Source organism: Amphiura filiformis, chromosome 2, assembly GCF_039555335.1.
Source record: "Amphiura filiformis chromosome 2, Afil_fr2py, whole genome shotgun sequence".
Taxonomy (NCBI): domain Eukaryota; kingdom Metazoa; phylum Echinodermata; class Ophiuroidea; order Amphilepidida; family Amphiuridae; genus Amphiura; species Amphiura filiformis.
Genome location: NC_092629.1, coordinates 14,439,743 through 14,456,864, shown reverse-complemented (window position 1 = coordinate 14,456,864; position 17,122 = coordinate 14,439,743). Strand labels below are relative to the sequence as shown.

The 17,122-nt window shown below is 37.9% G+C and overlaps 1 protein-coding gene across 1 annotated transcript; it reads left to right on the top strand.

Annotated features, from left to right (window-relative positions):
• The first annotated feature begins 3,367 nt into the window (after nt 1-3,367).
• On the top strand, nt 3,368-11,250 carry LOC140145924 (uncharacterized). The gene is made up of 3 exons (XM_072167652.1): nt 3,368-3,446; nt 8,531-8,809; nt 10,569-11,250. Exons 2-3 carry the CDS (start codon nt 8,584-8,586, stop codon nt 10,691-10,693), a joined length of 351 nt encoding a protein of 116 aa, XP_072023753.1. The 5' UTR covers nt 3,368-3,446; nt 8,531-8,583; the 3' UTR covers nt 10,694-11,250.
• The last annotated feature ends 5,872 nt before the right edge of the window (nt 11,251-17,122 follow it).

Here is a 17,122-nt window from a genome sequence, read left to right as displayed (position 1 = left end):
TGAAAAAAAAATGCCCCACCCCAACTTCCTACCCCCTGGGAATCTAATAAAGGCCCCTAAAATCTTACACAATAGTGCCAAAATGTGCTGCCAAATGGCTTCAATTATGTCTTCATTTTAGTTATACCCCTGGTTCGCCGGTCATTTCAGGGGTCAGGTGATTTTTGGCAGGTCGAAAGGGGGAAAGTGATTTTTAATAATTCTGTCCAGGTGTTCAACAGTATCCCACGCCAATCCCAAAAGTTGATAGCCCTGCTCCCCCCCCCAGCCTTCAAAGAAATCTTTGCCCCACCCAGCCCCACTTTGCACATGCCAAATTTTTGGGATCCCAATTTGCAAACCTTACATGGTCTAAATACATGTTGCGAGCGCAGCGATCAGGAAAGTTTGTATATTTAAACGATTCCGTATTGTTTTCCTAGCTTTTGAAAAGGCGCCCATGAATGTGCCAAAAAATGCTTGTCCCCCCCTCCCTCAGCTTGCCTCCCCCCCCATTTTACCCTCCCACCAGGGCTCATAATTAGGGGCTGTGCAATAATTATGAGCCCCGGGGGTAAAATTTCAAGCGGCTTGCCAAAAATTGCTTGACCCCCTCTGCCCACCAAAAATCGCTTGCCCCCCCCTCTCGGCCCACCAAAAATCTTTGCCCCCCCTTGCCCCCCAATTTGCAAACCTTAAATGGTCTATATACCAGGTAGGCCTACATGTTGCGCCACTGAGCGCAGCAAGCAGGAAAGTGTTTCTGTATGGTTTTCCGAAGCCTTATTTAAAAGGCGCCTCAAGAATGTGTGCCAAAATTGATTGCCCCCCCTCTCGTCTTGCCAAAATTGCTTGCCCCCCCCCTTCGGCTCGCTAAAAATTTCTTGGCCCCCCAATTTTACCCTCCCCAGGGCTCATAATTATTGCGCAGCCCCGTATTGCACAGCCCTTTAGCAGAGATGCCAATCTTCCGATTTAAATCGGAATTCCGATTTTTTGTATTTTTCCAAAAATATCAGATTTTCTAAAAAAAAAAAAAAAATTTTTTTAATTTTCAAAAATATTTTTGGTTAAAAAGCAAGTTATAGACCTAAATTACTTGTTATTCAAGGTTGAAACCATAGAAATACTGCTATTTCAACAACAAAAAGTGCCAATTTTATTTTACAAAGTTGGATAAAGTTGTACATTTTGAATACTTTTGCTTCTATTGAACAGTCAGGAACACATTGAATTAATATACATTGCTAGCTGTTCAGTAGAAGTAAAAGTAATTAAAATGTACAACTTTATCCAACTTGTAAAATAAAATTGGCAATTTTGTTGTTGTTGAAGTAAGCAGTATTTATATGGTTTCCAACATTAAATAACAAGTAATTTAAGGAATATAACTTGCTTTATTGGCAAAAAATATTTTTTTGAAAATTTAACCAAAAAATAGGGGGGGGGGTCAAAAATTTGATGAATCATCGTTTTTATATTACGCATTATATATATCCATATCAGCCATGTAGGCCATGTTATTAGGCCAAAAAATACTTTGGAAAATGGTCTCTCATGTACAAAAGTATAGGAAACTGAACATTTAAAACCACTTTTTTGGGATGAAGGAAGCATTTTTTTCAAAAAAGTCTAAAACTGGTTTTTATGTTAAAAATGGCCTTTTGGGGTGCTAATTCTGCTAAAATTGCCTGGGCTTAGGTACCTAATTTGCATATTTTATGGTATAATTTTGAGAAAACAAGCCTTGAAGAATATTACATGTATAATAGATAGTCTTCAATACTGCTATCTAGGCTTGTTTTCTCAAAATAACCTTATTTTTTAATCCATTTGAATGTAATTTTACCCTCAGAAATGGTGTCTCCTGCAGTGTAAAATGTGTAGAAACCCTCTGGCTTTGGGGGGCCCCCTCAACCCCAACCGGGGCTTTGCCCCTGGACCCCACCAGGGGCCCTTAAGCGGGCCCTTGGACCCCCGGCCGTGGGGGCGAGACTTCGGTCGCTTCGCTCCCTACGTTCGCAATTTTCAGATTTTTTTTTTCATAACCCATTGGCATCTCTGCTTTAGGGAGGGGATCCCAAATATGGCGGTGACCGGAGTCAATTTTTTAATGACCCCCCCTATAAAATTAAAAATTTTATTATTAGTGTAAAGAAGGCGCACAAAGCGTGTAAAATTTTTGCATAGATTGTATGCACATTTCAATTGTGAAGTTAAAGAATGCGTGCGCATAGCGCGCAACTTAATAATTCTATAACCCCCCCTATTTTTGGTGTTAAAAAAATTATAACCCCCCCCTACTTTGGGTCTGAAATTTCTATGACCCCCTGTATTTTTGTGACCCCCACCCCACCCCCCGAAGAAAAAGCCAGCCCCCTTATGATTATTGGCTTTGCACAGCCCCTTTTTTTTAGAAGATCCCTAATTCTTAGTCAGTGGGAGTGGTCTAGTTTGTAGACACATTTTTTTTTTTTTTTCGCTAGATTTCGGGTGCCGTTTATTAGGCTGTAGACGATCCCACTTCATCATGCGTCTTGATAATGCCTTACACGCTTGTAGAGTGCATGCGTATGTATTGCGCTGTAATGCGTGAGACTAGTGCGGAATACGCTGACGCGCTAGCAGCACGCCGCAACAGAATACGTGAAGTTGTAAACAAGTTTCGTTCATTTTATAATGAGGGGAGTTTTTATGACGGTAACTTAGTTTTTGCTTTAAAAAAATTGTTTACAGTTAAAGCAATATTATAACATTATCATACAAAATAGATTAGCATTTCTTTGACATAAAATGTTAGTTTTACTGTCAGATATATCCCCTTTATTTTTGAGCCGAACAACTACGTCAAAGCAAAGAAAATTGGAATTTACTACCAGCGCAGTATGTCGCCAATACGTACCACTCCTTCGGTCATGTTATGGTACGACCCTTTGTTGTGTAGATCACCGTCCGCACTGTGTGTTATGAACATCGTGCATGCGTTCGACTAATAATTCCATCGTAATAATAAGACGCCGGTTCCGGCGCTTTATTCAAAATCTCGGATTTTGACAAAACTACAGCACCTAGAGTCTTGATTTTTGCAGGTCAGTATATTGGTTTAATAAAGTACAATATAATTGTGTAAAAAAATGAATTTTAAAAAATCAGTGAGGGCGTCCTCAACAGCAAATGTTATAATATGGCTTTAACTGACTATTAAAGAATGAGAATTAAACGATAGGACTTTTTATTTTGCCTATCCTCTACCTATGATAGACGACAGGCAGGTCCAATATTTTTATTACTACATCCACTACTCAAAATATTGGACCTGCCTGTCGTCTATCACACGGTAGAGGATAGGCAAAATAAAAATTCTATCGTTTATTCTCTAAAATGTGATATGTGGTGCTTCATCAAAAAGTGGGATCCAATCTGATGGAACCGCCCATTTCGGAAATCGCAGGATTTTCAGTAACCTTGTAAGATTTGTTTTCGTCTTTAAATGTACTTTAATTTATATAAAATTGTAATTGTGCTTCTCTGTTACCAATTGAGGGGTCAAATGAGAATAAATCAAACAAAGAAACGGGCGGAAACGTCGTTTCAGCGACACAAAGAAAGTGCATGATGAGTGTATATGGATGGTGTAAACAGTAAGCTTATCATCATCATGCAATTGCAATGCATGCTTTATAGAACGTTTGAAGGTGAATTCAAATTTACAATCAAACTGCATCATTTTATATATCAAATTAAAGCCCTTGAGTAAAGAAAGTCAAAATTGAAAACCGTTTTGTCATCATAGCACTTTCCGTAGCAAAGTTACATTTTGTCGACAAAGTCTTGACTTTCATCAAAAATATTCAATGCCAACATTTCAATGCATCAATTAAAAAACAAAACATGTACATCATCATGATCATGGATAGTGGGGATTATGCACTTTCAGTTTCCCACACGTTTGAATGGGAATTGAATTGCATACTTTCTCATAGTGCCGTACTACTCCGCCGATCTTGGTAGGTCGCGAACAGGACAATTTCGACCTCCTGGTTTGTTTACAAACAGAGAGGTAGACAAAAGACCGTTCCGCTTGTCCAAACACTCAAGTATCAGAAGGATGGTCCACAATAGCGTGATTCACGTAACATGAAACAATGTCAATCCATATTCATTTGTTGCCACAGTTCACTGCATAAATTTAGTTTCTAAATTGGAATGTGTTAAATTAAAAGTTGTTTGTGGAGTGCTTGTTGCCACACCAGTGTACATTGGACTAATAACGCAGAATGTGGAACCTCATATTGCTGACTCCCAGGTGGCTTCTGTAAGTTTCCCAGGCTTGGTCAACCACTCGGCTTACCACCTCAACCTGTAAATTTTAAAGGAAAAAGAATAAAATATTTTTATTGTTTAAAATCAAACAATTTTTTTGGTAAATTGAAAATGATACACTGTGACTGGTCACATACTGGTTGCAGATCAGGTGGACTGTAGGTACATTTTTATAGCTAGTCAAACTTTAAAATTACCCTCCCAACATTTGGTTTACTCAGTGGCATTCATTTGTAAACTTAAATTGTTTCCCAATTTTGGAAAAATCTCAGTAGGTCAGCCCCATAGAACAGGGTTTTATTTTTTCGTCACCTATTTTAAAATCAAACCTCCCTTTGGCCTACCAAAAAAACTTTGCCCCCCCCCCCCAATTCACCACCCTGCGGTACATAGGGGCTGTGCAATAATTATGAGCCCTGGAGGGTAAAATTGGGGGTGCTAGGAATTTTTGGCACACATTCATGTGGCGCCTTTTAAATAAAACGCTCTAAAAAGGCTTAGGAAAACAGTACGGAAATGCTTAAATACGCAAAAATTCCTGCTTCCTGCGCCCGCAACATGTATCTTGTAAATTAGGATCCCAAAAATTTGGCATGCGGCCATGCGCAAGGGGGGCAAATAATTTTGGCAGGTTGAGAGAGGTGGGGCAAGCAATTTTTAGCGAAACGTTCGAAATTTTACCCTCCCCGGCTCATAATTATTGCACAACCCCTAATTATTGCACGGAAGGTCATCAGTTCAAATCATCCTCCAGACATGCTCCAGAAGACATGCAAATGCATTTGCATGTCTTCTGAGCGCCAAATCTGGAGGTCAGTGGAGGATGATTTGAACTAATGACCTCCATGCAAGCACCTTACACCCATCGAATGTGTGTCATCGGCCCTCAGACTGTAGGATTCAATTCATGTAAAGCACCTAGTATAAGGGGCTGGCATTTTCTCAAATTTTCCCAAATATGTCAGTGACCAGAGTCAATTTTTATGACCCCCCTATCGTGGCCAAAACTTTTTAACCACCCCTTATCTTGGGTCAAAATTTTATGACCAACCCCACCCCCACCCCTTCCACCTACACGCACTCAAGACAAAACATTCATTGCCGGAACTCAAGCGGAGTGCGCCAAAGGCTAAGAGCGATGAAGACGCGGGAAGTGCATACAAAAATTGCATTATATAGCTATAGATTGTATGCACATTTTGATTGTGAAGAAGAATCAAAGACGCATGCTGCGTGAAAATTTTAGTCGCCAGCCCTTAATAATTCTACAAACCCCTATTTTGGGTGTTTAAAAAAATTTTAACCCCCCCCATTTTTTGGTTTAAAAATTGTTTTCCCCCCCCCCCCCAAGTATATTTGAGACCCACCCCCTTCCGAAGAAAATGCCAGCCACCTAATTATTTAATTAAATATAAATATACTCACGTCACTTTTAAGCTTTCTTAGATCAGAACAAAACTGCCCTGTCTCTGTCGCGAGCGTGCTTCAGATGTCTGCCGCGCCGGTGACGGTAAATGCATACAAATTGTATCCATAAAGTGTCACTCGGATCGCCACACAGCATTTTAATTATACTTTCTTTTGTTCATGTTTAACACCTTGTTTGTTTACATAAAATCCTCGTAAACAAACGTACACAGTTCCCGGGAAATCACCCCGTAATACACTGCAGCCAGCTTACGAACGGCTTCCCGGGTTAAATTACGTCATGGTATCTTGACCAATTGCGAACGATGTTATATCAATTGCGTGACTTGACACTCAGAATCGACTGTCCAATCACAATCACGTAGATCCTTCAGTTTCCCAGACTGTATGTTCGTGATAGCCACATACAGTCTGGCCGCGAGACTAATATAGTATAGGAAAGTATAGGAAACTGAACATTTAAAACCACTTTTTAGGATGAAGGAAGCATTTTTTCAAAAAAATCTAAAACAGGTTTTAATGTCAAAAATGGTTTCTTTTGGGGTGCTATATTGGCTAAAAGGTTTGTCGTCCTGAAACTAAAAGCACACTGACCATCAAGGCCCAGGATGGGGTGCCGGTTGGTGGGGATGGGTGGTGTGGGGTGGGGCAGGCAGTGGATGCCAAGCACAAATGGTTAATTATTGCTTTATTTTTCTGCTTCACATATCAACATCAGCCATATATTGGTCTTGTAATAAAGCCAAAAAACATTTTTTAAGAGTGTCTCTTGTGCATAAAAGTATAGGAAACTCGAATCTTTTATATAAAGCATGTTTTCTGGAAGAAGGAAGCACTTTTTATTAAAAGTGTAGAACAAGCCAGGAGCTTTGATTATGTTCTTTTTACCCTCTGAAATGGCCTTTCCTGTGGTGCTAAACATGCAGAAACCATCTGGCTTCGCCCCCGGACCCCCCGGCCGTGCTGGGTGAGAGCTCCGCTCGCTTTGCTCGCTAAGCTCCGCAAGTTCAGGATTTTTTTGGGTCAGCCTGTGACATCTCTGTAGTTCAGAGCCCCACAAATATGTTGAAATTTCAGTTCATCAAGCCCCCCGGGTCTCATTATAGTGGAACTGCTATCACAATCCCTCTAAAATTCCATGTGCGATTGTCTCATCTCATCACAAAAAATGGAAATTTTATTTCAGCACAGACAACAGTTGTGGTGTTACAGTCAAAAATGAGGGAAAACCAATATTTGATCAATAAATCAATTTAACTACTTGCCTTGAGTTGCTGAATTTTCAGTGCAATAGTTGTAGTCTTTGCCCCTATAATATACATATCTTACCTGTCACCAATGCGCTATAATTTCTGAGAAAAATGCAAAAGTAGGCACAAAATTGGCCAGGGGTGTACATGTAGTACCCCCTTAAATTTCTATGTAAATATGTATTGTGTTTGGGCCCCGGTGTAGGGCAATTTGGCTGACTAGCAAATATGTTAACTGCCATGGTTTGCCTCTCATACCTATATATAATATACAGCATGACAGGTTTTACGTTTTACTATCTTAAAGTTAAAGTTACATATCTTCAGGGTGGAATTTCGGCGGGAGTCCGAGAGTCGACTCTCGCAGAGACTCCCGTAAAAGTCCTATTGCGAGAGTCCATGTGGACTCCCGCTGGAAATGATCGGCTCAGCGAACTTACGTTTAAGTTCAACACGCCTTAAAACTCAAAGCCTCCAAAATATAAAGGAAAAGTCGCCAAAGATACAATGACATATATGGAGGTGAGAGTATGATCGACACATATATTAAAAACTTAACTTTGTTATTTTATTTGTTTGTTTGTTTGAATGCATTTTACGTAGGCCTACATATAATACCTTTTGGACTCCCGCAAGATTGTACAACGAGAATCCATTTACGGGAATCCATGGACTCTCGCAAAACTCTCTTGCGAGAATCCACTTGGACTCCTGTGGCACTTTACGAAATTCCACCCCTGTATCTTGCTGCATGGCTGTATTGCAGCTAGAGCGCCATAGGTAGAAAACACAGATTTTTTCTGAGAACAATACAAACATGTGAACATGACAGTGCGAGTCCTTGGTTGGACCGCCTAAACCGGTCTACCATGCATAGGCCCTATATACCTAGGCCTATCTCGCAGCATGGTGGAGTTTTCTTGTAATCTTAAACCAATCAATGAACAAAAAATCTGAATGAAGGATATAAAACAAATACTGCCTTCATTCGAGGTTCTGGTTAAAACTATGGTCCCTCACTGAGATCAATAGTACCGTACTATTTTTCATTTGGGGCTGCGCAGGTTTTGTCTAGGGTCCATTGAAATTGTGTGGCTAATGGAAAATTATACACATTTTGTTTCCACCGTAGCACGATAGAAACCCATATGATGAAGGACGAAGGTGGGATGTTTTTCACTAGTCCGACATGCCGCTAGTCCAACTACACAAATTTCCTATACTTAGGGGTGCATCAGGAAAGCTGAAGTTCTCGAGTAAATTGCGGACGATTTGAGATAACAGACAGCTCTCTTCTCTATCCATCACTGGTTTATCAGTGGCTTGGATTGAGGATAGATTTCTTGATCAAACAAGTCTTCAATGCAGTCTGAATGGAGGATTCAAAATACACAGAACAAAATTCTCCATCTATTGATTACTTAATTTGATGAATTAGGTTTAGTGTCTTTGAAATATTGCTTTTGTTTCAAGTGTTCTGATACTTATTGTGCGCAGTATATTACATTTATTCACTGATAAATTCTTGACTTTTTTTTCTCTTCATCCAGATCTAACATCTCCTAACATACATACACAAGCAAATAAAAGCTGTAGATCCAAAATGCCTGGTGATAAAGCACTTTCTGAGCTTAGCAAGTGGTGGGAGGAACAAAGAAAGCAGGCTGAAGAGAATACCATCGATCTCTCAGATGGTAAAGTTAGACTTGGTTGCGGGATTTTAGGCATAGCTAGTGGAGGATATCTGTTCTTTCAAGGAGGGAGATTGTCCAAAGAAAAAGGGGCGTGGTGGAAAGGAAGACCACTGAGTTGCTTTGCTATGGCAACTGGTAAGTACATACTAAATTGGGTTATTCCATTTAAAATCCACACTACCCCTGTGGAAGATTTAACTAAAGCTTTCCACAGAGGGGTATGAGTTTTGGATAGAATAGACAATTGGGTAATTTCCATTTGAAATACTCACTCCAGTTGTGGAAGATTTAGGTAGAGCCATTATACAGAGGGAGTATGGATTTCAAAATGATTAATTCTGACCCCGGATTCTGACCAATTACATGTACATTTGAAAAACATACTCCTTCTGTGGTAGATATTTCCAAAATTTTCCACATGAGTAGTGTGGATTACATCTGGAATAGAAAACAAAATTAAACTTCTTTTAAATTAAAACGCTTTCACAGGGTCAACCAGCGTCTTTAGTAACTGTTCTTGCTCTGAAGATTTGCTGCTAGTGATGTTGTTGAGACACTTCCGATGTTGTCACAGGTGTAGATGATGTCAAACAAGATGTTGTGGTGCCCTCTTGGTTCGTGTGTGGGGGGGCAGTCAGGAGGTTTTCCCAGACATGGGGAGAAGGGTCAAAGGAATCATGCAGGGGCTTACAAATTTGAAACCGCTCTGTTTTGAAATCAACACCCGGCCCTGTGTGTGAGAGATTAAAGTTAATGTCCTCCATAGGGGGTGTATAGATTTCAACTTAAAAAGCCCAATTCAAGAACCACTGTTATTCGCATATATATATATGTGGCCATCCACCACGAACCTCTTGTGAAGTCGGCAAATTTGATTTTGAGTTGCAGGTCAAAATGTGCATCAAAGTCATATTCGTAATGTACTTAAAGTGCAAAGATAAACCAACCGTAACTCCATTTCTGCATATTGTATAAAGTTACAGCAGCTGACAAGAGTATCCGATCATGCTTTGCGGTACCATGATAGAATTGCATATGACATTTAGGGCTCATATTGAAATACCCTACCACGCTTTTGACACAGAAAGAAGGCAGGATTCCCCGCTAAGCGCGCCTCAGGAAAGCTTCGGTCATAAAAGCGGATGGATTATATGCATCAGTGATACACCCTGCCCAGGATTTTAACAAAGAAGGCTAGCACAGGAAAGCTGCAGGATGGCGCACACCTTCCTGTGTAAAGGGAATTTCAATATGAGCCCTAAAATGTAAACAAAATCCCTCAACTTCAAATTACTCACTTAAGGGCTCGGATAGCAATGTTAGCACTTTTTTTTTTTGTGGGACATGATTGCACACCAGACATATCGAATTGCATTCTGAATACGAAGAAGGTCCTTCTGATATCAAATAATTTTGGTGTGTTTTTTAATTAGCGATATAATACACATGTTATGGCAAGTTATCAAAAATTGATATTTTGAAGTAATACTATGATATTATGATATTTATTATTTAGCTGAGAGGAAAAGCCGACGATCATTTGAACATTATCGTATTGATTAAAGATATGCATTTTTTTCCAAAAAGACCTAAAAAGTATTGTGAAACTATTCATAGGTGTCATTGCAGCTCAGCTGCTCCTACTTATATATTTTACGCTAACAAACAGGTCCACTGCAATACATGATGGGATAGCCCCTTCAGCTGCTGCGGTATGAAGTGAAATGATATACCATTTTAAAGCTTATAACGTCTAGTTTTTAAATATGAAACAAAGCAAAATTGACTTAGGGGCAGACTATACAAAAGGTTTGTGGTGGACGGTTACATTATCACATGATGTTTTTTTGCTTTTATGAAAATAAACTTGGTTATTGATTTGATTCTCTTGCAGTTTTGATGGGCTTATCATCTCTTCATCTCATGAGCACATACGTACTTATGACAGAGCCTGAGGTCAAAAGAGACTCCAAGGGTACCACAGAACTGTCTCAAACACAATCAAACATAGATAGGTAACACATGTGGATTGATATAGTAGGTTTATGCAAGGACTTGGACTTGGTACTTGCCTGTTGGCATTGGAACTGTATCTGTCTATGAGTGAGATGGTCAAAATGTGAAAGGTGGATTGAGCGAATGGAGACTGGAATGGAACAGGACATCTTTCACTGAGTGATTATGTTTCGACCATGACTCAAATTGAAGACAGTAAATAATTGTTTAATTTGGTATCACTTGTACATAAATTCTGTTGCTTCAAAATACTATTATTGGTAGTAAATATATTTTTTCATCAATATGTTTTGCCGTGACTTCATCACATTTGGGATCCAACTCATAAACTAAATCGTCAAGGCTAAGAGGCAGGGTACCGTACACCCTAGTCCACACATCGCGCTCTACGGTGATGCTAAAAACTATCGCACAGAGGCTGATGGTAAAAATGATAACATGGTCATCAAGCAATGAATGTGACTAGAATTTATGTATGAGTGATATAGAACCATATCAAACACAACCAAATATTCTTTGGTTCACCTCAAATTTGCTAGTGACATATGTGCGAATCATAATAATAATAATAATAATAATAATTTATTCTTATATAGCGCATTACAACAAATCTCAATGCGCTTTACAAAGCATACATAAAAGCATAAACACATGGCAACAATATTTAAATATACAGAATTTAAAAGATACGAACTAACATTTTAAAATAAACAAAAAATAAATAAGCTGATGTATATTGCACAGTTACGTCAGGGGCGAGCAAAGGGGGGACAGTAGCATGTGAAATATACAACAATAAACATGCAAAATCAAAGCCAAAAGAACACAAGATGCATATTTCACACAAGGACCAAATCAAAAGAAGGCACACGCAGAATCAGCAAAAAATGGAAATGTGAAATAGGCACCAGTGCAAGAGGCAAGAAATTGGAAAAGCATATACAATGCATATTGCACAGAAATGGAGTGCTTTAAAAGCACAAAAGAACAAAACAGCAAACGTGGAATACGCATCGTAGGCTTTGACAGAGGAAATTCACAAATTTAACCTATACGAAAAACAACAAAATCAAGTGAATCATTAAAATTAATTACTTGCATGCAAAAATAGTAAAAGCTGGTTTTCATAGCGCTTTACCACAGAAACACAAAACAACATAAGAGCATAAACACATGGCAGCAATATCTAATATACATACCGTAAACGTTCGCCTAATGGCGCTTTTGGATTCTTAGATATGTGAGAGCGCCATCCTTGTAAAATCTCAACAGCATTAAGGATACGTGTATGTTAAATTGAGCAACCTGGACATAAAGCCTCTGAAAAAAATATCATGACATGACCCAATACATTAGGTCACTAGGTTAGTTGCTAGAGCAGCAAATGTTTTGGGGTTTCTACAAGTATGCATGTATAGTTAATCGCGCAGACCATACACACACACACATACAAGGGCGGTTTGTCGGCATGCTTGCTGCGCAATCACAAAAAAGCAATGATGTCGCTTCCAAATTTGAAGTGAACCAATGTATAGTTTGGTTAAAATGCAAAGTTGTGTAACTGAACAGACCGTAAAAGAATTAAGGTACCAGTTATGTTCTGTATATCCTAAATAAAGACAAATATGTGATGCGATCTAGCAAAATCAGTCGGAACTCGTAAATATTGATTTTGAGATATACCCAAACAAAGGGAATATATCCTTTTGTTTTGGAAACTCTTTTAACTGCTCATATCTTTGGAACTGGTTGTTCAATTTCAATGGGGTTTTCTGCAAAATGCAGCTTTGCAAATACTTTTTACTATCTTATAAAAACAGAAAATTTAATATTTCAGAGTTCCGACATTATGCTTGATCGCATCACATACATGTATGTCAAAACTAAAACAAGCATACTTTAGCCCTGATTTAAGACCTCATTTGTTTAAATAGAGGCCGTCAGCCTTTCGCCATCTTGTGGGTACAAATGATACGCGCGTTCATGCGTCTGATACTACGCGCAGGTCGCAGCTTGCCACGCAGTTGTTACCACGCATCAACGCGATGATTTTACTGTTCACGCATGGAGATCGAACGACCATCGCAGCGTGTACCCATAAGATGGCGGCATATGACGTCACGCTGACGGCCTCTATTGGTAAAGAATGAAGAACCAGTGATCTAAAACTCAAGGAAGGGACAAAATCAAAAGTTGCATTTTATGTTCAAATCAATGAAAGCACAGTGCTAGTTTTAATGTGCGAATCAATGGAAAGCATGGCGCTAGTTCTCTTTTTCGAGAATGCTTTGTGTTCAAATCAATAGGGCATGGAATGGCGCAAACTGCAACTTTTGAATTTACATCTTCCTTATGTTTTAGGATCAGCGTGTCATATATGAGGTTTTAAATCCGAGCTAAAAGATGAAGATGCAGCTATTGGCTGCTGGTTTTAATTATGACATACCTGTCTTTGTTTAAGGTGGTACTACACCCCTTGATAAATTTTTGACTATTTTTGCATTTTTCTCAAAAACGAATAAAACACTGGTAACAAAAGTTATGTATATTATAGGGCAAGGAATCCAGTTACTACACTGGAATTTCAGTGACTCAAGACAAGTAGTTATTGATTTATTGATCAAATATTAGTTTTCCCTCATTTTTGACTGTAACTCCACAACTGTTGTCTGTGCTGAAATAAAAGTTTCAGTGCAGTAGTTGTAGTCCTTGCCCCTATAATATACGTATCTTACTTGTCACCAATGCGCTATAATTTTTGAGAAAAATGCAAAAATAGGCACAAAATTGGCCAGGGGTGTAGTACCACTTAATACAAGGGTAAAAAGTAACTGGTACCTTAATTATTTTGCGGTCTATTTTTTTTGCACACAGCTGATATTGGCCGATTCAAAAGTTTGCATAATCTCAAAACACTCAGGGATTTGAGTAAATTACCAGGTGGGATATTTCAAGACTTGATAAAGTTGCAGTGTAGATCTCGGTGGTAGCCGTATCACTGATAAACAGACAATCTGTGTGTGTGTATAATAAACAAATGGGCCATTCCAGTTGAAATCCGCACTATGCAGAGTCAATATACGGGTGAATGGATGACGATACAACGACTATTTGGCTCCCTCTAGAGAGTAAGGTCAGTGTGTGCATTGACTTACAGAACTGACGTCCTTAAATGTGCGATCAAAGGTGGTACATTCTGTACATGCAGAATCGCCTCTTGATTACATGAGACTATTCAGCATCGAAGTGGTTACGTAATTCTCTTGGTTGCGGATCACGCTACTTTGGTATGCCTTCGAGTGCCATATACTTTATGTGGTGATCATTTCGATCGTGGTTCATTACTCTAGCGCTAGCGTGATCCCGTTGACATAGTAACATTACGTAACTTTGATACTGAATTAGCAATGAACTGATGAGAGATTCAGATAATTGCATGATTTGGGATTGCGCCGGATAAATAGTATATATCCATTTGGAGTTTGCTGCCTGTAACCGCCAAATAGTGCTACTTCTAGGACTTAGCTTTGGTACAGTGGGCTATTCCATTTGAACCACACCCTCCTTAAGGCGACAGGAAAACAACAACCCTGTTTTATGGGCGGATGGACTTTTCAAGTAGGGTCGGCCAGTGAGGATTTTTTTTCTTTTTTTTTTCTGAAATGACCCTAAAATATCACAGAAAGTTTGCAAACATTTTGATTTTTTTTGCAAATATTTGATGAATATTTTGCAAACATATGTTTTGATTTTTTTTTTAAAAAAGTTTCAGTTAAAATCAATAAACTTTGGCCCAAAAGCGGCTGATTGTACATTCTCCCAAAATGCAAAATTGGGCCCTAAAGACTGGTTGTGTTTTTTTTCTTCTTTTTGTCGCCTAATGAAGATTTTGGAATTCCAACCAAATTCAACCGTTTCAGACATTTCTAATAAATCCAGCCATTTTCAATCCCCAAAACAGTGGAAGATTGTGGAATCCCAAACAAATGTTCCCAATTATGGCCAAAATTGTGGTGAAACCCAGCTGTGGATTTCATCATTTTCTATTTTTTCTGCTTGGTTTGAATTGACCTTAAAGTGCAACTGGAATATAGCAGTTAGATGGGTGTAGGTTTCAAAGGGAATAGCCCAATTCCAAAAATAATCCTTCTCATGTAAATATTACATTGTAAAATTGTAATGTATATTGTAACATTAGGATAACTAATTGCCGTTTTGAGGGGAAAGAGACTATATACAGAAACATAGTTATGTTCCTTTACCATATTTCCTGTAATAAGGCGACAAAAACCAAAGCCTGTTCTACGGGCAGACGGACTTTTCAAGTAACTTTATCATATTTTTCCATAAGTGCACTTGCAAATGCAATTTTTTTAGTGATGTTCCAATAATCGCAGTGTTTACGTCAGCCCCGCCAACCATTTTGAACAGTGAGCGTATTTTGCCCGGATATAAAGCTTACAACACTTTCATTAAAATTTTCCCTCAAATAAAACTCAAGCAAACACAAAAATGTTTAAAACATTATAAAAATGTTTTGGTTTTAAGGGATCAGTTTGCACAGTATTTTTTGTGGGACATGAGAGCACATCAAACACATCAAAATCAAATTGCATTCTGAATATGAGGAATGTCTATTTGACATCAAATAATTTTAGTGTGAAATTTGCCATGTAATACATTTTTTATGGCAAATTATAAACCTTGATATTTTTCACATTTAACAGTCCTAAAAGTAAACTTTATCAATCTAATGATATAGGCCTATACTTAAAGTGTATGTAGCTGGGAGGAAAAACCGACATCAATTGTAAATTTTGACCTTTCATATTGAAGATTTTTTTCCTAGAAGACCTAAAATTTGTAGGTGTTTTGGGGAAAAAGTATATCTTGAATCTGAAAGGTCAAAATTTTCAACTGATTTATTTTTCTCCCAGCAACATACACTTAAATATCTAACATAAAAATATCAATTTCTTATAATTTGCCATATAATTTGCATTATTTCATAAATTTCAAAAAAATCAAACTATTTGATATCATCAGGACATTCCTCATATTCAGAATGCAATTTGAAGTGTCTGATTTGCTCTTAGAAAAAAAAAAAAAAAAACTGTGCAAAGGTAGGTGACCGACCCCTTAATAACATTTGAATGTCTGGATATATAAAGGTCATGAAAACATTTTCAAAATGTTTTTTTTATAAAAAAACACAATGACATTTTTAAAATGTTGTCAAAATGTTATAGCAAAATATTTTGTCAGAATGTTTTGCAACAAGTTTTCAAAAATGTTTTTTGAATATTATTAAAACATTTGATACCCTTTATATAACAGGCAATTGAAACGTTTTGTGTTTGCTGGATGCCTCCCTTTTCAAAACTTGGCATGCATACAGGAAATACGGTATTTCAAACATTCACCTGTAACCTCCAAATATGTGACCTTGTTTAACGGGCGGATCGACTTTTCAAGTAGGTCGGTCGCAAACATTTTGTAAATGTTCTGATTTTTTTTCCAAGTTTCTCAAATCATTCAAGTGTGGCTAAAAAATGGCTGAATTTACATATTTTTAGCAAAATTTTTTTTTAAAAGTCTCCTAAAATGCAAAATCTGGGCCGGTCTGGCCGAAAAACGGTGTTTGTTTTATCGTCACCTTATGGGGTAATTGTTTTTATGAGAAAATCATGCCTTCTGATAAAAGCTGTTATCAAATAGAGAGCAAATTTATGAATAAAATTTAAAAAAAATAGTTTGGGTTTGCCTGTGCATTAATCAATGTTGTCTTTATGTTATACTTGAGGTAATTTAGACTAAAAGGGCTTATAGGAAAAAAATAGTTGGGAGCATGAAAATTTCACAAACCTATGTCAAAATCATTGCGGTTCGTTTTCATTAGAAGCCGATGCCACCTTAGAACTTGACCCAAAACATACCCCCCTGATTACTCAAGATCACCACAGTAGAGATGGTGCATAGTTATTTTCCAAATATTCAAGTCCTGAGGAGTTTTTGGTCAGAAATTTACATATGGTGATACAAAATTTCATGGCTGGAAAATGTAATTTTTTTTTCAAAGCTGGATAAAGTTGTATATATTTGAATTACTTTTGCTTTTATTGAACATCCCAAGGACACAATAATTAGTATGCATTGCTAGCTGGTCAATAGAACTACATTAATAAAATGCACAACTTTCTCCAGCTTTGAAATAAAAAACCTTTTTAGTAGCAGTATTTCTCCAATTTCCAACCTTGAATAACAAGTAATTTAGAGTCTTTTCAATTTGAAAAAAAAAAAAATCCTCAGGAATTTCATTCCTGTATTCACGTTTTTTCCGCCGTGTGAAATTTCGTAATGGAAAGGTGTGTAGAGATTTGGGTATAACTTTCACGCTCTTGGCATTAGCTTATGGGTTGCAAATGTTAGACA